At 40.6% G+C, this 22272-nt stretch overlaps 1 protein-coding gene across 18 annotated transcripts in view; it reads right to left on the bottom strand.

The window, feature by feature from the left end:
* The window catches only part of AKAP9 (A-kinase anchoring protein 9), a 196380-nt gene that overhangs the window by 157444 nt on the left and 16664 nt on the right, over positions 1 to 22272 (bottom strand). For 5 of the 18 annotated variants that reach the window (XM_028489990.2, XM_055084978.1, XM_055084977.1 and 2 more), the window contains exon 1: positions 1785 to 2159. The exons of 1 other annotated variant lie outside the window; for it this stretch is intronic. In XM_028489990.2, the coding sequence (XP_028345791.1) occupies positions 1785 to 1832 (48 nt within the window). In that variant the 5' untranslated portion in view covers positions 1833 to 2159. Of the gene's footprint in view, positions 1 to 1784; positions 2160 to 2482; positions 2686 to 22272 lie in introns of those variants that run through there. 12 more of the 18 variants (XM_024130290.3, XM_028489992.2, XM_028489995.2 and 9 more) reach the window with 5 other exon arrangements.

Here is a 22272-nt window from a genome sequence, read left to right as displayed (position 1 = left end):
ACACTAATACAGTCTAGAAAACGATTGTCCTAATATTGTCTTTGAAGTTTGTTCCAGTGTTTTTATATTGTGTCGCCAATGATCCAGCAAATATATCTTGCCTTACATGTCTCACAGATTTATTTCTGACTGGAAAAACTGGGATGTATTCTAGAAGATAATCTTCTACAATAAAAGTGAATGTTAAAAGGAGAAGATTTTTATCCCATAGGCAGAATTTTGAAAGACAAAAAACAAACATACACACAAAGAAACTAGAATTCTTTTTTGCCAAATTAAAGCAATTTAAATAAATCCACTACTATGAACTGTGTTGTCCAAAGTAAACTGTTTTTTGGACTGCTTCACATATACTTAGGAAAGATACTTCTGGAGGCAGACAGTAAAAATTCTCAGGTAACAAACAGACAAACAAAATGTCTAATTAGAACAGAACTTCGATGCTTTTGGAAGGAGGTGCACACTTTACCTCCACTTTCTTGGATTCACAGATCACACTCAGACCCTCAGACTGCAGAAAAGTAAGCAACTTTGGGCTTCTAAAGATGCCTCGATTCCCTTTTCCTTCCATGTATAGATCCTAACGTAAAAATCTACCCGACAACATACAAGCACTTATGCTTTCACCTTAGCTAATATGAAGCTAGTTCATATGTTTATATTCATTTAAGAAACTTGTGATAAGCCTCTACCGCTGTATCTCTGCAGTATGGCCCTTCAGTGATTACTGAAATCACAGACCCAGTCTCGTTTATTTGTTTATTTGGAGGAAGCGGAAGGTGAGGAAGAGAGAAGAAACAGTTAACTATATTATAATTTAACTGAGGTGCAAGTATGATTACTAAGTGATCTCCAGTAAGACAAAACATAGTCTAAAAACGGTAATTTCATTATAGAGGAAGGGAGCCTTTGAAGCCAGACAAAAAATATGCTCAAACATGTAATTTTTAAAAGAAATATTCTATTTAATTTATATTTTGTCTATGTCAAATTTTTCATGAAACCCAGTGAATAATACCTTTTGCATTGTTTGCTTTACAGGTTTTTTCACACACACATTGGGTCTCAACAAGATATATAAAACAATTCAATTATTTAAAGCAGGAATTCTATAGGTGTTGCTTAGAATATGGAACCTTGCGTCCCCAGGAGTTTCATTCACATACTGCATTAACATTCCACACAATACAAAGCGCATGCCATGACAAAGACCTCCAAACACAAACATACAAAGCCATGCTTCTAAAAACGGCCCTAAAGCGAAGTTCACAGCTGGCACTTGTGGCACACTCAAGCCACGGCGGAGGCAGCTGTCACAGGCCAATCACACACCCCAGAGTGCCAGCGTGCCACCTAAGAAAGCCAAGCTGATGATGAGCGTACAAATCCCCCACCGAATAAAGAAAGGCCCCAAATCCCCACCCTGAAAAGCACAATGCCTGCACAACCCAGAAAACTCCCTAAAAAAGCGAAACGTTGGAGATTTAAAAGCAATACATATCAGCTTATGGCAATACAGTAAAAGAGGAATTTTTAATATTTGGGCATTCACGAGAAAGGAGCCACAGCACCCAATCATCACGGAAGTATCCGCTAGGTAGTTTATCACCAGGCTTTTCCAGTTGGAAAAGGGAGAGAAGGCGAGGGGAAAACGCAGACCCTGCAGCACCTCCCTCCCCAGGCGGCGCACCGGGGCTGCTAAGATCTCCTATTCCCAGGCCCCCTCCCAACCCTTCCCAGCCACCGCCTCCCAGCGCAGGCCGGGCGGCCTCCAGCTCTCTTACCTTGGCTTTGCCAGCCTCCAGCTTCTTCTGTCTCTCTTCGTCCTCCATAGCTTCTGCGAGGAAGGCTGAGGGAAGACAGGCAGGGGGTCGGGATAGAAAGGAAAGGTCGGTTCACACGGGGGGTGCGACCGCAAGCTCCGCGGCCCGGGGAGCAGGGCTGGGCCAGGCGCTCTCCCCCCCGCCCGAGTGGAACCAGTCTCGGCGCTCACTGGCTGACCGTCTTCGGCCGCACGGGTAGCGTCGTCACCGCCGCCGCCATCTTCGTCTCCACGTAAACACACGGCGGGACGGGAGGGAGGGAGACGTTGGCCGCGCAGCCGCCGCGAGCCCCGCCGCTCGGGGCAGGTGCGCCCGCGGTCCCGCCCCGCCCCGCCAACCCCGCGCGCCGCCGCGGGGGCTGCCCCAACCCGGACTCCGACGTCGGCGCCCACAGGCGAGAATCCGGCGGGGGACAGCCCCCTTCCCCGGGGACTAACGCCACTCCCCAGGTGGCGGCCTGGCCGAGGAGGTGGGGGAGAGGGGGTGCGCCAGGGGCGCCGGTCGGACCCCCACCACCGTACAAGGGACTCTGGTCGCTTTTAAAACATGGAGATGTTTAAAATTTCAAGGGAAAAAAGAAAACACAGGTCCCTAAAGGTGAAATTGGTGAATGCTGAAAAACCCCAAAGGAATAGATGGGGGGCGGGGAGGGGACCTACCGGACGACTGCTCAACCCGGAGGATTGGGAGAGCAGCCAGTAGCCCTCACTCCTTCCTTAGCAGAAAGCCCCTCCCTTTTCCTCCCACGGGGCTGCCAGTCTCCGGTTCATCTTCAAGGCCCACCTCACGCGCCGTCCGGGATACCTTTTCTGATCTCTTTGTTACCTCCAGCCTAACTTAATCCTCTCCCACCCCTCCTTAGAGCTTCCCCTTAGCTATGGTGTCCTGAAAGGAGCCTAGGCTTTAGAACCTGGGCTGAAGACAAAGCCAATATAGACAATCTAGTTTAAATGATCTTGAACAAGTTACCTATCCTCCTGTAGCTTACCTGGAAGTTTTGGAAGGCTTGTTGATATATGTGAGTTAACATGTGACTGCCCCTGGCATATTAAAACATCCTTAATGTCAGTTTTCTTTCTCCTTGTATTTCCCTTATGTACTCTGCATGATATTTTAATAGCGTGTGGCCCTTCTTAATTCACCTCATACTCCTGCCTCCTTAATGGCAAAGACTGTCTCGCTCATCTTGGCATTACTAAAAAGACCAGCGTAATGCTTTGCACCCAATAAACACTTGTTGGATTGAACTGAGCCATTTTAATAAATTTAGCATGACTTTCTTTTCTTTATTTTCATCTGTTCCCTCATTACTTCCTTTTTCCTCCCCATCATCATACTCTCAAATCCATTCCTGGTACGAACTAACTATGCTTTTCGATTTCTCAGGTTGATCATGTTTCTCCTTTGTTTGGGGTTAAGTTAGACTGAAAAACTAGCAGGTGTGAACTGAAATAAGCTATCAGTTAAATCATAGAAGTGGTGTTAAGTGAAAATTGGGGTTAAAAAAAGAAAAAGGAAAAAAACTAAAGATCTTAAGTCTACCACAAACTGAAGACTAGTTTTAAATAGTCCGGATTTAGAAATTCTTAGATTTAAAAGATTTTTTTGTTCTCAAATTTCATAATGCATACATAATTGTGGCAGCTTGTAACACCCAAGTATATAGTCCTATTTTCCTAACCTGAATTGAGAAGTGGATGAGATTAAACATTTTATCATGGGAATAAAAGAATTGAGACAATAAAAGAAGCTTGTCATCTACTAAGCTAAGAATAAAACTAGGACTAGAACCAAGTGTTCTAATACTGCAGTGATTTAAATACTGCCTGGACTGAGGGACTGTGTTTGTAGATTCTGATTGCCTAAGAGGAGGAAGCCCTACAATATCTGACAAGATATTCCTGTTTGTTAATAGATGCTGCTTTCTCAGTGACTAAGGAATTCACCTGTTTGTTCCAGTGTGTGCTGAAAATGTTCAAGAAACATTTGTTCCAGTATGTGCTGAAAATGTTCGAGAAACTTCTAAAGCAATAAGATTATTTCAATGTTTGTCTTTACTAAGAGCAGCCAGTCATACATAAAGCAGCCTGTTTTATATATAATGGGTGCTCAATAAATGTTGAAAGTTAATTGTGTGTTGAGTGCTGTTAGAAGGGCAAGTATGTGGCACTAGTGCTCTGCCACCTCCTTATGACAGCTATTCATGTCATGTCATGTCATGTCATGATTCATTCAAGTCATTCCCTGAGAAGATATTAGAGCAGAGAGTTGGAAGAGATGAGAGAGTGAGCCATGAGGATAAGTGAGGATATTGCAAGTCTAAAGGTCCTGAAGCTAGATCATGACTTGACTGTCATGTTAAAGGAAAAGCAGGAGGCAAGGATGGCTAGAGTAGAGTGAGCAAGGAGGAGGATAGTAGGAGATGCGGTCAGAGAAGTAACAGGAGGCCAGATCCTGTAGAGTTCTGAAGGTCGTAAGGACTGGCTTTTACACTGAGTGAGATCAGGAGCCACTGGAGAATTTTGAGCAGACGGTTGACATGATCTGGATTATGTTATTAAAGGACATCTGGCTGCTAGGAGGAGATTGAACTATGGGGGATCATTTTAGATGCTACTGCAATAATCTAGACAAGAGATACAGGGAGTTTGGACCATGGTAGTGGTAGTGAATTAGATTCTGGATATATCTTGAACATGGAACTAATAGTGCCACAGGAGTTGTAGATCGAATATGAAGTTTGAGGTAAAAAGAGGAGTCAAGGTTGACTCCAGTGTTTTTGGCCTGAGCAACTGAAATGATGGAGATGCCAGTAACTGAGATGGGGAAGAGTAAATTTGGAGGAGAACATGATAAATTAGAGATACATATTAGGTATCCAAGGAGTGATGTCAAATATACTCCTGGATATCTGAGTTGAGTTCAGAAGAGAGGTCCAAATATAAATTTGAGAATAATCAGCATATAGATAGCATTTTAAGTTAAGGCCTTGGATGAGATCATCCAGGACCATGCTGTCCAATACAGCAGGCATTAGCCACAGGTGGCTATTGAGCATATGAAATATGGCTAGTCTGAACTAAAATATGCTGTAAGTGTAACACATTGGATTTTGAAGACAGTATTTAAAACAAAATAATTTAAAATATCTCATTAATGTTAATGATGAGTGTCCACCATAGAGAATTACCTTACATAGTTACTACTGCATCTCCTTTAGACAAAGCCACTCTTTCTAAATTAAAACTGGTCCTGAAAAGCTTCCTTAGTCAAGGCCCAGTATTGAAACTGAAGGTTAAGACTGTCCTATCAATCATGGATGGAATGATTGCCTATATTGGAGAGAAATATGGCTACAAAACCAATATTCAAAAGCTGAGCAGATTTATACGGGAAATTTTCTAAAAGTGTTGATTTTCTGTCAGTGAAAATTCTTAAACTTGGAGCAACAATAAAATGCTTCCTGAAAGAAAAAGAAAAATAATTTAATAGCTCATTAATATATCAATTTTTAAAGTAATATATTTATATTTATTATATGTTGAAATGCTAATATTTGGAGTGTATTGGGTTAAATAATATATATATGAATTTCATCAGTTTATTTTTGCTTTTTTTAATGTAGCTATTAGAAAATTTCAAATTACATATGCAGTTTGCATTCATGGCTCACATTATTTTTCTATTAGACTGTGCTGTTCTTGGGGGCAAGTTTAGATAGAGAAGTGATAGAACGACTGAGTCTTGGAGCACTCTAAGAGGGAGGGAAGGTGAAAGGAATCAACAAATGAGACTGAGAACAGTAGCTAGCTTGGTAAGAGGAACCAGCAGCCAAGTGAAGAAAGTGAAGGAGGAGGGAGTGATGAACTGTGGCAACTGCTGCTAATAGGTTAAGTAAGTTGAGGACTGAGAAATGACCACTGGACCAGAAGGTAGTGGAGAGGAATTTAGCAAGGTAAAGGTCACTGGAGGCTTCCTGGGATGTCATTGTCAATCAATCATTAACTGTTTCCTACTGAGTGCAAGTACTGCCGCAGTGTCGTTCTCAACAAAGAGCCCTTGGAAGTCACTTCCAATGGACCAGAATTGAAAAGGGAAATGATATCGATTTGTCATCCCTGATTCAAGTTACATTCTAGTGATTCTGTTTATAACATCTGTAAAACTCATAATTAAGCTACACTTCTTTTAGTGTTGACTTGCCTTCTTAATAGTGAGAATACTACACTATACTTATTTCCCCAGAGGAATTAAAGATTTCTAAAAGTACTTCTTATATTTTCCGTTTAAATAGTGTTAGCCCCTTATTGGCAAGATAGCAAACAGGCCTGTGAAGAATACCTATCATGATCAGCAAACAAGAGATTGCTCTAACTGTAGCCAAATCATATTTTGAGAAGCTTTCTCCGTCCCTCCCCCCAGTATATTGTAATTGCCATTTCATGTTATTTGATCTTTCACAAATTGGTCAGATACAACCTGTCCGCCATTTCATTTAGTAGCCAATACGTATCAATAGACCTTGACTTCCCCAAACCTGCAGCAATTGAGGCAATTCCTTAGATTCTATATTAAAAAGAAAAAACAAAGAAAAAGATGGTTCTTCTCTCTTATATTGTCTGGAACAAAATATACCTCCTAAATTCAGGAGGAGGGACATTACAGTTTTTCATTAGCCTTTTCTCTTATGGATTAAATAATTTTTCTTTAGCCCTTTCTTTTTCTTTTTTTTTTTTTTTTTTGTGGTATGCGGGCCTCCATCTGTTGTGGCCCCTCCCGTTGCGGAGCACAGGCTCCGGACGCGCAGGCTCAGCGGCCATGGCTCACGGGCCCAGCCGCTCCGCGGCATGTGGGATCTTCCCAGACCAGGGCGCGAACCCGGTTCCCCTGCATCGGCAGGCGGACGCGCAACCACTGCGCCACCAGGGAAGCCCTAGCCCTTTCTTATATGGTCTATCTAAAATACATTTGGTCATTTCAGTTGCCATTCTCTGGATCTTTGCCAAATTCTATATAATTCATTTAAGTTAACCAAGTGATTTTCATTAAATATTTGAACTATGTGTCTCACCATACCACAATTATCTTGGGTTTTCCTATGTGCTTAATTCCTATTTATGTGTCACACATATTTTAGTGACAATACCACATGATTGACATATTGACCTCATTTTCCTTTAAATGCAGACACATTTTCTCCTTACAATTCTGGTTTTATTTTCTCTTTAACATGTGGCTTTCCAGAGTTTTTACCTGAGTAAATTATCAATATACAATTCAATCATGTCCTTCTCCACAAATATTTAAAATGTACACAGGCTTTTGAATTTTAATCCTGTTCTTTAAGGCACCTCACCCACTGCTGAATTCTGTATTTTGTTATACAGACCATCTAAAAATGAGTCAGATTTAAAATGAGTCAGTGTCCCTCAAATGTCTCATCAGTAGTTCTTTACAAACAGGTATACATCTTTCTCATTTTTCAAAAACAGTTATTGTGAAACAGAAATACCAAAGATTTTACTGATTGTTCCCTTCAATTTTTCCAAGCCTAGAACAAAACATTGAATATCCAGATACATGATCCTATGGTAATAAAAATGTTATCTCAAAATTATTCAGAGAAACTTTCATCTATGACTTTTTTTGTAAATCAGATAATCATCCACTCAGTGTTTCACCACTTTGTCTGTCTTCATGGCTTTGTTTCCCTAATTAGATGACATTGCCACCTACCATTTCCACTGAGCATTCTCTACCATCACTTGACGTGCAAACTGCCTAAAACTATGCTTAAATCTTCCATCCAGTAGCAACACTTGCAAAATTCTCTATTTCAGTTAATGACCTTCTTCCAGGCTCTTCAACTTGACGTCTTGGAAACATCTTGAGTTCCTCTCTACCTCATCCATCATATCTATCAGGCACATGTCCTGTATGTGCTTTCTTTCCCAGGGTGTCTTGATTCCTTCCCGGTTTTTCTTTTTCCAGTGCCAACATGGTAGATTATACCCCCATTAACTTATATTTTGAAAATTTCAGAAGACTCCAAGCTGGTATGTCAGTTTCATTCCTCTCCACTACCTTCTAGTCCTTGTAAGTCTGTCACATTAGCTTTCTAAAACACAACTTTCACTGTCATTCCATTATAAAATGACTTCCTATTGCCCAATAAAATGAACTTCAAATTCCTAAATCTGTCATTCAAAGCCCTCCATAATCTGCCCTAGTTTTATTATGTAGTCCAAACTCCAACTCCCCCTGCTTCCCAATGCCCCACTCTAGTCAGCTGCTCACTGGGCTCCCCATGAAGCAATTGCTAAATCACATTTACACAATGCCAGAAATCCATATACAATGCCAGAGTCATCACAAGACAAATATTTATGGGATATACAATTGAGCTTATTTTTTGTTTTTCAAATGTAACTAGTAACTTTTGTAATTAGGGTTAAGATGAAGAAAAAGGAGACATTAAATCCTAAAACCAAAAATGATTATTTTTACTTATAAATAGAGGTGAAAGTATATAAAAAGAAAATAGGAGGGAGCATAGTGGTGTCTCTTTTACACTTTATAGAATGAGAAACTGAAAGATTAAGAGATTAAATTACTTGCCCAACTTTCCATGGTTAGGTAGCAAAAGTCGTACCCAGAACTAGTCCCAGACCCCTTAATTTAAGCCTTACTCCGTTGTGTTAAGCTGCTTCTCCAAATGAAATCAGTACTTGAGTTTGAAAGGAATAAATACATGCTTACAGAATGTATTAAATAGGACTTCCCTGGTGGCGCAGTGGTTAAGAATCCGTCTGCCAAGGCAGGAGACATGGGTTTGATCCCTGGTCCGGGAAGATCCCACACGCTGCAGAGCAACTAAGCCCGTGCGCCACAACTAATGAGCCTGTGCTCTAGAGCCTGTGAGCCACAACTACCGAGCCCACATGCCACAGCTTATGAAGCCCACGTGCCTAGAGCCTGTGCTCAGTGACAAGAGAAACCACTGCAATGAGAAGCACACACACTGCAACGAAGAGTAGCCCCCGCTCACCACAATTAGAGAAAGCCTGTGTGCAGCTATGAAGAGACCCAACGCAGCCAAAAATAAATTTTTTAAAAAAAGAATGTATTAAATAAAACTTATGATTTTTGGGGTTAAATTTTAAGGTTTCAAAAGATTATTTATGACTTATGAAATTAGAACTTGTTTAAAGTGGCCTAATGAACCTAATAAAGTGTTAGAGAAATCTGAGGTGTTACTTCTATCAAGATGGAATTATATGCCTGTAATCCAAGATATTGCCATTGATTAGTGAAGAGAATATATACTAACTTTATATCTTCAAGGATTTTCATGCCACCAAGTAGTCATAGAATATAATCTAAATGAATTTCTAAAGGAGTTGTATCAAGGGTCCATTAGTTTTTAGAGTCAAGGTACACTTAGTTTAAATATGAAAGGAAATTTCAAATAATCTTTCAGTGTCTCTTCTGTTTCAGCCAAGAGTCTGTGAAATGTTAAATACCCTCTACACTTACAGTGCCCTTCTTAGGGAAACTGCCCTGATTTGCTATGGCTTGTGCTGGATTTGAGTGAAAGCAGCTTTGTTTATCCTGGGCTACAAATGGTTGGACCTCTAAAAAGACTGCACACAAAGGAGGCTGACCTCCTGTGAGTTAGTGTGGCATAAAATTCTAACCAATTTCAGCACTCATTTTGAATGGTGATATATGGACCTAATCACACTGTCTCCCTCTTGGAAAGTTAGATGCCTTGTGAACTAAGAGAATTTAGGCATGATTCCAATTTTCCATGATACTTGATATACTTCTCAGTCTTGGAAGTTCTGGAGTAACTCTATGACTCAGAAGATACCATCCTGGACTACCTACATCCCAGTATGTCCTTGCACAAAACCTCCATTGCCAAAGATAAACGGAGTATAACTTTTCTTTGCATCTTATAAAGCCTAACAAATAGATCTTATGTAAACTGCATGCTACTTTTAAAAAAGGGCAAAATAATATGAAATATTTGAATGCTTTCTATATATCCAGAATTAATATATATATCTTCACATAAATTTCTATTCACCCAAGAAACCAGGACTAGAACTTACCATTGTGAAGATATGTAAGGTAATTCTGAATATGTTTATATACCCGTGTGTGTGTGTATATGTGTGTAGGTATGTGTGTGTAGCAGTCTATAAAACTTTACTAGAGAGTCTCTTGGAATAAGCTGTCAACCAGTAATCATCACAAACTTCTGTTTCTACTAGTGACTGGAATATCATTTGGAACTCTGCAGCAATGATTTAATAAAGGCTATCTAAAGGTTTGAAAGAGCTAATGTGTTAGAAGGAATTGAATCTGACATCTATATTGACAAATAAACTGAGATATGACATAGTACCACTTTTTGAAAGAAAATATCCTAAATTACTAATTTAAAATATAGAATCTCGGGCTTCCCTGGTGGCGCAGCGGTTGAGAGTCCGCCTGCCGATGCAGGGGACGCGGGTTCGTGCCCCGGTCCGGGAGGATCCCGCGTGCCGCGGAGCGGCTGGGCCCGTGAGCCGTGGCCGCTGGGCCTGCGCGTCCGGAGCCTGTGCTCCGCAACGGGGGGGGCCACGACAGTGGGAGGCCCGCGTACCGCAAAAAAAAAAAAAATATATATATATAGAATCTCAAAGTCTACAGATATGATTTAGAGTTGTAAAGTTTGCTGATTTTCCTTTATAGGAGTGACTTAACTTTTATCTTTAAACATTTCTATAGTAGCTTTAAAAAAACTTCATATTTTGTTAATGTCCAGATTACATTTGTTAATTTCTTGATTTCATACTGTCTCCAACAGTGGTTCTCAAACTTTAAAGTGCATATGAATTACATGGAGTGTTTATTAGAAATGTAAATTTCCTAGGCCAGAAGGTCTGAGAAGAACTGAAAGGACCCAGGAATCTGTACATTTAACAAGCAGCCCATGTGACGGTAATGCAGGTGGTCTGAGGACGAGGCTAGTGCTATAAACTGAATGTTTGTGACCCCCAAAATTCACATGTGGAAATCTTTCTTTTTTAAAAATATTTATTTATTTATTTATTTTGGCTGCACCGGGTCCTAGTTGCAGCATGCGGGATCTTCAGTTGTGGCATGCATGTGGGATCTAGCTCCCCGACAGGGGATCAAACCCGGGCCCCCTGCATTGGGAGAGCAGAGTCTTACCCACAGGGCCACCAGGGAAGTCCCCATATGTGGAAATCTTTTTTTTTTTTTTAACATCTTTATTGGAATATAATTGCTTTACAATGGTCTGTTAGTTTCTGCTTTATAACAAAGTGAATCAGCTATACATATACATATATCCCCATATCTCCTCCCTCTTGCATCTCCCTCCCACCCTCCCTATCCCACCCCTCTAGGTAGTCACAAAGCACCGAGCTGATCTCCCTGTGCCTATGTGGAACTCTGAACCTCTGCTGTGATGGTATTATAAGGTAGGGCCTTTTGTAGGTGATTACGTCTTGAGGGCAGAGCCCTCATGAAAGGGATTAGTGCCCTTATAAAAGAGATCCCAGAGAGCTCCTTCACTCTTTCTGGCATGTAAGGATACAATGAGAATTGGCAATCTGCAACCCAGAACTGATCTCAGACTTCAAGCCTCCAGTACTGTGAGAAATAAATTCCTGTTTATTATAAACCACCCAGTTTATGGTATTCTGTTATAGCAGGCCAAACAGACTAAGACAGCTCCTGTTCTATAAGTAAGGATTTGCCAAATACATACCAACACAGATATAAAATTATCATTTCTTTTATACCACTTATAGTTTTTGCTATAGGATTTAAATTTGGGGAAATGTATATATGATAAAATTCTAATAGGGGAAGCTCATCTTTAAATAATCGAGGTTTGAAAAATCGACAAAAGATATTAACAGGTCACAGGAAAAGAACTGTTAATGAATTAACATTAAAAAAAGTACTTTAACGGATGAAAAAATCCTGGACCTAGCTCATAATGAGACAAATGCAAATTAAAACTATACTCAGACACCATTTCAAACATACCAGGTTGGCAAAGCACATGTCCTTATAAGTGAAAAACTAACAAAGGGGTTCACAGAATGCATTTTATAACTCAAAAGGTATTTGTATTGGCTGTTAGAGGAGATCACCATCAAACATTTTCATTACCCAGCCCTTATATACAAAACAGCATTTTTAATGCATGCTATTCATTGGCTGTAAAGTCTTTGGTTGAGCATGTTGCCAATAAATATTTGATTTTCATTTTAATTATAAGGGTACCCATTACCTGAATAGCCCTAAAAAACTAGTAATGTAAGGTATACAACTCATTTGTATAAATGTAGCATGATGTGCTCTATATATTGGTATAAGTAATGATTTCACAAAATTTGTCCTTACTTTTGGTATGTACATCTGATTAGCTTTGCATTCTTATACAATAGGAAATGTGGATTTACATGTCAATGAAATTCAATCCTGCATAGACTGACCAATCCATCTTTAAAAAAATGGATTACATGTGAAGATATATGGAAATGGATCACACACTCTTTTATCAGTATTGCTATAATTTTCATGATTATTTTTCTTCCAACTACCTGTTTAGTTAATGAAAAACATGAGTTAGTTTTCAATAAATTTTCCTGTGACAATTTCTGTTCCATATATTTTAATCCAAATTATTATAGCAGGGACTTCCCTGGTGGCGCAGTGGTTAAGAATCCACCTGCCAATGCAGGCGACACGGGTTCAAGCCCTGGTCTGGGAAGATCCCACATGCCACGGAGCAACTAAGCCTATGGCCACAACTACTGAGACTGCACTCCAGAGCCCGTAAGCCACAACTACTGAGCCCGTGTGCCACAACTACTGAAGCCTGCACGCCTAGAGCCCATGCTCCGCAACGAGAAGCCACTGCAGTGAGAAGCCCACACAGTGCAACGAAGAGTAGCCACCACCCCCCCGCCCCCCGCCGCTAACGGCAACTAGAGAAAGCGCGCACACAGCAACGAAGACCCAATGCAGCCAAAAATAAATAAATAAAATAAATTTTAAAAATTATTATAGCAGTCATGTAGCAGTCCCTAAGAACTAGAGAAAGTAAACAATCACTGTATACAGTTTTGATTTCTTCTCTTTAATCTCATATGCTTATCTTTGATAGTTTATGAAAGTTATATCTGCACAGTACAACCTAAACGGGAGAATTAATGCAATAATCTAGAACACTTAAGCAGAACAAACAATTGAATTAATGGGTTCAATTCTCCACATTCTTTCTTACTTTTTAAAAAAGTTTTATTTATTTTTGGCTGCGTTGGGTCTCCATTGCTGCACGTGGGCTTTCTCTAGTTGCAGCGAGTGGGGGCTACTCTTCGTTGTGGTGCGTGGGCTTCTCATTGCGGTGGCTTCTCTTGTTGAGGAGCACAGGCTCTAGGTGCGTGGGCTTCAGTAGTTGCAGCACGTGGGCTCAGTAGTTGCGGCAGGCAGGCTCCAAGAGCACGCGGGCTTCAGTAGTTGCAGCATGCAGGCTCTAGGGCTCGCGGGCTTCAGTAGTTGTGGCTCGGGGGCTCTAGAGCGCAGGCTCAGTAGTTGTGGCACACGGGCTTAGGTGCTCCATGGCATGTGGGAACTTCCCAGATCAGGAATCAAACCCGTGTCCCCTGCATTGGCAGGTGGATTCTTAATCACTGCGCCACCAAGGAAGTCCCCTTTCTTAGTTTTTTTTAAAACTAAAACTCAAGAGAAGCTTTCAGATGTTCTGTAATACACCCTTACCTTTTGCTTCCTTCCCCTATTTCTCTTTCAACTCTAAAATCGAACCTTGCCAGTGTGCCCTTCAAAACTCAAAAGTGTAGTCAGCAAAATCCCAAATATCTAAAACCTCTTCTCTGATCTTTTCCTTTACTTCTTGATCTGCTGAAACTTGTTCTCCCCTAACACACTGCTGTCCCTGCAGTCCTCTTAAGTGGTAGCTGTTCCTCCCCAAAACCCTTTGTGCTATGGGGGCTAGAGGTAGAGAACAGGCTTTCATCCATACAACTCTACCCAAACTGCTCTTGTCAAGGTCACCTAAGGCCAGCTTATTGCCAAATCCAATGCTCAGATCTGGTTCCTTCATGCTTTCCTGACCTCTAAATGTTGCAGTGCCCAAAGTCAGTTCTCGGATCTTTTCTCTATCTCCGCTCACTACTTTGGCCATCTCACCTAGTGCTACTGCTTAAAATACCACCTACCTGCTGCCTACTTATAATTCCAGCTTGGACTCTTCCTTGAACTCCAACTTCATATATCTAATTACTTATTGGACAACTCTACTTGAATGTACAATACACACTTAAATATATTCAAAGCCAAACTTTAAAAATATATCCAAAATCTGCTCTTTCAATAGTCTTCCCTATCCCAGTAAATGGTAATCCTAATTTAGGAGTTCCTTGGACCAATAATCTTGGAGTTATCCTGGTCTTTTCTCTTTCTCTCATAACTCATATTCAGTCTAATGGCAAATTGTGCTCACATATATCCATAATCCTGCCACTTTTTCCCCTTCCATAAGTATCACCCTAGTCCAAGCCACCATCATCTCTTAACCTTGATTTTTGCTAAGGTCATAGCTGGTCTCTCTGTTTTACCCTTGCCTCCTCTTGGTATATTCTCTACACTGTAGCCAGACTGATCCTTATAAAATGTAAGTCACATCATTTCATTCCTCTGCTCGAAACCCTTTAAAGGCATTACATATCATTCAGAGTAAAACCCAAAATCTTCATGAGGCTACTAGATCAGGTCTTTGATCTCATCAACCCTCTCTGCCTTACTTACTCTGATCCCGCCACATTGGCCTCCTTGGTCTTTCTCCAAAAAGCCAAGCATGTACCTGACTCAGGGTCTTTGCACTTGCTATTCCCACTGCCTGGAATGTTCTTTCTTCAGACAGCCAGACAGCTCACTTTCCAATCCTCTCTCTCATCTCTGCACAATTATCATCTTATCAGAGAAGGTCTTTTCTGAACATCCCATAAAAATGTCCTGTCCTTGCCTGGCTTTATTTTTTTTTCACAGTACTTGTCATTACCTAAAATCATTTGTTTATTTTATGTCTCTCTCCCATCTCATGCCACAAGTGTCCCCAAAACAGTGACTTTGTTTATTTTGTTCACTATTATACCCCAAAAGTCTGGCACATGGTAGGTGCTCAATAAATATTTATTGAAAGAATGAATGAATATTGTGCACTCCTCTCTTTCTCTCTCCCCATCCTTCCCTCCCTCTCTCTCTCCTTCCTTCCCTTCCTCCTCCCTTGCTTTAATATTCATTTAAATATTAACTAAGTATTTCTGTAGTAGAACTACCCACTGCTCTTTGATAGTTCCCCAAATCAATTAAGTTTGCCAATTAAGTTTTGTTCTGATGATGGAAAAGGATTTTTATTTGTTCTTTTCCCCCCTTTCTTGAGCAGTGCCATCCTATAGAACTTTCAACAATGACTGAAGAAATATTCTATATCTGTACTAGTGTGGTAGCCACTAGCCTCATGTGGTTATTGCACACTTCAAGTGTGGCTGGTGCAACTGAGGGACTGAATTTTTAATTTTTTAACATTTTAACTTAAACAGCCACATGTAGCTAGTGGTTATTATTTTGGACAGTGCAGTTTTGGACAATATAAATTTTTAGTATTATATTAAACAATTCCAATTAAACATTTTACAATTTCATATGTCTATTTTTCATTCTTTAAAAAATTATTGTAATTTAAGATTATTTTCTTAATTGTGAAGCAGGTATCTTCACAGTTCCCATTTAAAGATTTTCACTGGTTCTTTTCCAATGTAAATTTATATTTACCTTGGAATATGCATGTGTGCATTCAAATACTAATATGTAAATAAGATAATCAGCAACTTTTAATAAAAAGAATGAAACCTAAGTTTCATCATAAAATTTAAATCTGTGAAATTGATTTTAGCGTATGTCGCTGTTTAGCTACTCAAAAGCCATTTCTAACCTGATTCTCTTTTGTAACCTCCCATGATAGTCTCTAGAAAGACAAATAATTTCATTACCTCCCTTATAGCAAGGTGTGGCCATATGATTAGATATGACCCATGAGATGCAAGTAGACATTTATTAGGAAAGTTTCTGGGAAATCTTTCGGTATCCCAACAAAAAAGGAAGAGACAATGGTATACTACTCAGCAATAAAAAGGTTCAATCCCTTGATATATTTTATGGGAGAATCACAAAAACCTGTTGAGTGAAATATCCTGACAAGTGTACATATTGAGTGGTTTCATCTTTATGGAATTCAAGATGGCAAAACTAAGGTTTACTGATAGAAATCAGAACTACTGTTGCCTCTGGGGTGGGTGAGGTGACTGGCTGAAAAGGAACACAAGAGAATTTTCAGGGGTGATGGAAATATTATGTGTTGATTTATGTGCTGATCACATTTGTGTATACATTCGTCAACACTCACTGATTGGTATGTTTAAGGTATATTCATTTTCCTACATGTAAATTATACAAATTTAAAAGGAAGGAAGGAAGGAAGGAAGGGAGGAAGGAAGGAAGGAGGGAGGGAAGGAAGAAGAAAGAAAGAAGGAAGGAAGGAAGGAAAGGAAAGAAGAAAGAAAGGAAGGGAAGAAAGGAGAGAAGGAAGAAAGAAAGAAACAGAGGTGACACATATGCCCTTTTAGCTATCACCCTTTCTTCCCAGACATGATTCCTACCACAGTCATTTGGTCTATGCACAAAGACCAAGAGAATTGAAGAGATACTTGCCCTAATGTTGCTAAGCCATTGAAACACTACAATAATTGCTCACTTCTTATGTCAGAAAAATAAACTCCTATTTGTTTCACCTATCATAGTTGGGTTAATTGAGGAAATGAAAAAATATATATACATTTTAGGACTTCCCTGGTGGTGCAGTGGTTAAGAATCCTCCTGCCAATGCAGGGGACATGGGTTCAAGCCCTGGTCTGGGAAGATCCCACATGCCGCAGAGCAACTAAGCCTGTGCGCCACAATTACTGAGCCTGTGCTCTAGAGCCCGCAAGCCACAACTACTGAGCCTGAGTGCCACAAATACTGAGCCCGCATGCCACAACTACTGAAGCCCGAGCGCCTAGAGCCCATGCTCCACAACAAGAGAAGCCACCGCAATGAGAAGCTCACACACCGCAACGAAGTGTAGCCCCCGCTCGCTGCAACTAGAGAAAGCCTGTGTGCAGCAACGAAGACCCAACACAGCCAAAAATAAAAGCACAGGCTCCGGACGCGCAGGCCCAGCGGCCACGGCCCACGGGCCCAGCCGCTCCGCAGCACGCGGGATCCTCCCAGACCGGGGCGCGAACCCGGCCCCCCTGCATCGGCAGGCGGAAGCGCAACCACTGCGCCACCAGGGAAGCCCCTACTTGGACTTTTGAATGAGCCTAGTGATGTAATGATTTCATATTAAGTGATTTGTTTCCATTTCATATCTTACCCAGTGGGATCCTACAATGGCCCCAAATGGTTTATCATCATAGAAGTATTGACATGGGAAAATACACGTCAAAGAAATTTACCTCATTATTGATTAAATATTAGTAATGATAAACTAGAATGTACACTTATAAAACTAAAGAATTGTTTTTTAAAATAAACAAGAGGACAAATAAGAATAAAGAACAAGATGTTATATAACATTCTTTTGTTTTGGAATTTGGGTCCCTAAAAAGGAACAAAACTACAGTTGCTAAAATAAGTAGAAATTATACAGGCTGAAAAAGTTCAAATTACCCACCATAAAACTAATTGTGACAGCTAATATTTGTTGAGTGACTCCCAGGTACCTATCAGTTAAGTACTAAATGCTTTATGCACACTATCTCAACATAATTCTAACAACTCTATGAAGAATGTATTATCTCCATGTTGGTATGAGGAGACTGAGCTGTAGAGAGGTTAAGCAACTTTCCCAAGGTCATGGGGCAGAGGCAGACCTTGATCTTGGGTCTTTCAGATGGTAAAGTGTCCTTAACCATGGCTCTGTTTAGTTTCTCCTTGCTACCACAGGACAATGCATCACAATTTTATTGGGTTTAAAGCAGGGTTGGGTTTGTTTTTTTTTTTTTTGCATAACAAATATATGAAAAGGACCTTTACAATTTCTGACCCTCATTAGGGTGTTTTTATAACTGTAAATTAAAAAACTGTATTTCCTTATAAAAGTTAAAAAATGATCTTACTTCGCTTTTTTTTTTTTTGGCCATGCCACGCAGCATCTGGGATCTTAGTTTCCAGACCAGGGATCAAACCCTCATCCCTTGCATTGGAAGCACAGAGTCTTAACCACGGGACCAGCAGGGAAGTCCCTAAAAAAATGATCTTACTTTGAATTAAAGAAAGATATTGTAGCTATTAATCATAGTTCTTGTAGACCACACTGCAATTCTGTAGCTTGACACATTCTATAATCTGTCCTCATTTTAATATTTAAATGATGGTAAAACTTTGCATAAGATATTAGAATAATAACAGTTATAATCTATTAAGAAAATACTCACAGAGTCTCAAAGAATTCAAAAGACAATGACATACAATATCTACACTGAAACTTTCTAAAGTAACTGGAATATTTTTAGTTTTGCAATTTCACCTTTGTAATCTTTAAAAGACAGTAGAGGGCTTCCCTGGTAGCGCAGTGGTTGAGAGTCTGCCTGCCGATGCAGGGGACACGGGCTCGTGCCCCAGTCCGGGAAGATCCCACATGCCGCGGAGCGGCTGGGCCCGCGAGCCATGGCCGCTGAGCCAGCGCGTCCGGAGCCTGTGCTCCGCTACGGGAGAGGTCACAACAGTGAGAGGCCCGCGTACCGCAAGAAAAAAAAAAAAAAAAAAAAAAAAGACAGTAGAAGCACAATTGCAAAAACATTAAATTAAAACTAGTCAGTGACAAAGTGGTTTCAAAAGATTAAATAAACTTTTTTCCAAACAAGGAAAAAAATCAGAGGCTTTTTGAGAAAACATTTAGTAAAATCATAGAAATAAAGACTAGCACCTTCCTCTCCCCCACCCAGTTGCCAAAAGTGTCTAGAAAATTCCCATAAAAATATTTTAACTCCATATAGCTCTTGGTCAAATTATGAAGCTTTGCTATTATGTGATGTTCCTTCTTTCTCAGAAAACAGAAACAGCATCTACAATTTGCTATTACTTTTCTGCAGGGTTGGGGAATGGGAAGAGACAGGAATAAAGAATTGCTGCTCTATTGAATTATTTTTAATTTCTTATATGTCTTACATAGATATATATTTAGTGGTCAAGCCTCAATTGTCTAGCTCACATAACCATCCAAGATTTTAACTCTCATACTTGTCCATACTGAGTCTCCAGCAATTCATCAATTACAGTTCAGGTTTTCCTACCTCGGCACTGGTTTCCCCAGTTGTTTTCACCCAGGAATCTCTGCTGTGGTAAGCTGTGACTCCTTGTATTCACCTATCTCTCCAATCTTGGGGGGCAGCTGTTGGCCCTGTGTCCTCCCCTCTCTTATAGATCGAAGAAGCATGATTTTTCAGTCTGTTCAGTTTTTTCACTTGTTAGGATAGACTTCAAAGCTCCTTACATGCAGAACTGGAAACCAGAAGTCCTACCTAGAAATTTTGACACCAGGAACAGCTGGTGTCAAAATTGTTCCTTTAGACACCAGGAACAGCTGAGGTCAAGGGTGAGATGCCAAACTGATGTAGGAGAACTTAATAAGCTTCTCTGCCCCCATTTCCATTCTTGGCTTCCAGAACATGGGAGGCTAGACATATATTGCCAGATGGAATATTGCGAGAATCCTCTCTTAGGAAATGGATCAATACACTGGATGCTCTCTAACTCAACAGCCCTGCAAATCACCCTTAAAGGAGCTCATTCATCAGCATGCCCTGCCAGTATACACACATACAATCAGATAATCAAAAATTACAAGACACTTGAAGGCAACTGATAACATTTAAAATGGAAGCCAAGGGAATTCCCTGGTGGTCCAGTGGTTAAAACTTGGTGCTTTCATTGCCGAGGGCCTGGGTTCACGGGCCCTGGCTGGGGAACGAAGATCCCACAAGCCGTGTGGTGTGACCAAAAAATAAATAAATACATTTTAAAAAAAAAAAGGAAGCCAAAATAAACAAGGAACTTAGAGAAAACAGAGACAGTGTGGAGAGTGAAGGAAAAAAGAATTTTAAGCACATATAATATTTATTCCCAGAGATAAAGAGAGGGTGTTGATTGTGTACATGAGGCAAAAACAGGAGGCTATATAAAAAGCCATATTCAGTGACCAAGAACAAGCTCTTGGAAAATAAAAAGAACAGTGAAAATGAAAAATTCATTAAAAGAGTTGGAAGCTAACCTTCAGGAAATTTTCTGCAAAGTAGAATAAAACAAGGCAGAGAAGGAAATGCATGAGAAAAGATAAGAAAATTAGAGGTCTAAAATCCAACTAGTAGGAGTTTCAGAAAGTGATAAAGAGAAAGTGGCAAGGATAAATATGAAAGAAATAATACAACAGAATTTCCTAGAACTAAAAAGCAGGACATTCCACTTTGAAAGCCCACAAATTGTCTACTATAGCGAATGAAAGTACTCCAGCAAGGCAATCACTGAAAAAATTATAGAACTCTGGGCATAAAGATATCTTGTATCCTCATCTGTCTTGCCCCTCTTCCTTCTTTGTCCTTGCTTAAGAAAACCACAACTCTGGTTAAATCCAACACTAAACTCACTCTTTGTACCCAAGTCCCACCAACAAGACTGCAGGAAAACCATGCTTACTGGTTTCACTTTAAATTAATGACACTAACCCTAAGTGGGCTCTTTTAGTTATTTATTTATTTATTTTTGGCTGCACTGGATTTTCCCTGCTGCGTGAGGGCTTTCTCTAGTTGCGGCGAGCGGGGGCTACCCTTTCGTTGCAGTGTGCGGGCTTCTCATCGTGGTGGCTTATCTTGTTGCGGAGCACGGACTCTAGGCTCGCAGGCTTCTGTAGTTGTGGCACACGGGCTCAGTAGTGTGGCTCATGGGCTCTAGAGCGCAGGCTCAGTAATTGTGGCTCATGGGCTTAGTTGCTCTGCGGCATGTGGGATCTTCCCAGAACCAGGGCTCGAACCCGCGTCACCTGCATTGGCAGGCAGATTCTTAACCACTGCGCCACCAGGGAAGCCCCCAAGTGGGCTCTTAATGCTACATTACTCATGTCATATTTCCATGATTCATTCTCTCTCATAGTGACTGCTTCATACTTTCTCCTCTCTCATTAAATTCCAACCCTCTGCCAGCATCCTAACTTTCAGCTAACAATTTTGCTTTCTTTTGCTGGGAAGAGTTTGGAATTAAATAAAAGAGAGCTTCCATAAACTCCTACCACCACAAGATCCGCATCACGAGGCCCCCGTTCTACATTCTCCCTATACTTTTGTTGTCTTCTCCAAGCGAAGGCAAATTTCTCCACCTGTGCATTAGATTTCATTCCCTTTTGCCTACTCAAGGAGATTGCTCCAGTAATTCTCCCCTTTCTCTCCCAAGTCATCAAATTTTCTCTGTCTCCAGGATAACTTTTCATTAGAATACAAATATGTTCTCTCTCTCCCTCTTGCTCTCTAGCTCTCTCACTGACTCGTGTGTGTGCATAAAACCAACCTTCTCTTTCCTTTCCCAGCTACTGCTCTATTTTTCTCATTTGTCAGCAACAGTCCATCTATCTCCAATTTCTCTCTGCTCATTCTCTCTTAAACCCACTCTAATCATTATTTTCATCTCCATCATGCTATCAAAATTGTCTACGCCAAGTCCCTGATGATCTCTATGATGCCAAATCCAATGGTCATCTCTCAAACCTCATCTTCCTTGACCTATCAGTGGGATTTGATACAGATGATGACTCTCTCCTCCCTGAGACACTTCTTTACCTGACTTGCAGGGACGCATGATATTTACCTAGTTTTCCTCTTCACCTTCTGGCTGCTCCTTTTCTGTCTTTTCTACTGATTCCTTTTCATCTCTTCAACCTCTAACTGTTGAAATGCCTCAGGGCTCAGTTTTTGGAGTTGTATATACTCACCAAAGGGGAGCTCTCATCCAGGCATTTGACTGGCATATGACCATCAGTATACGGATGACTCTTAAATTTCTATCTTACCTTGGACTTCTCCCTAGTCTCTCTGTTTCATATCTCTACTTGGTATCTCAGATTTAACATGGACAAAACTGACCTATTGATATATACCCTCCAACTTGTTCCTCCCATAGGCTTCCCCACCTCCTTAAGGGCAACTCCTTTCTTCCATTTTTTTTTTTTTTTCCTGTGGTACGCGGGCCTCTCACTGTTGTGGCCTCTCCCGTTGCGGAGCACAGGCTCCGGACGCGCAGGCTCAGCGGC

Source organism: Physeter macrocephalus, chromosome 5 (assembly GCF_002837175.3).
Source record: "Physeter macrocephalus isolate SW-GA chromosome 5, ASM283717v5, whole genome shotgun sequence".
NCBI lineage: Eukaryota > Metazoa > Chordata > Mammalia > Artiodactyla > Physeteridae > Physeter > Physeter macrocephalus.
Note: the sequence above shows the minus strand (reverse complement) of the source record. Positions and strands in the feature narration are given on the sequence as shown.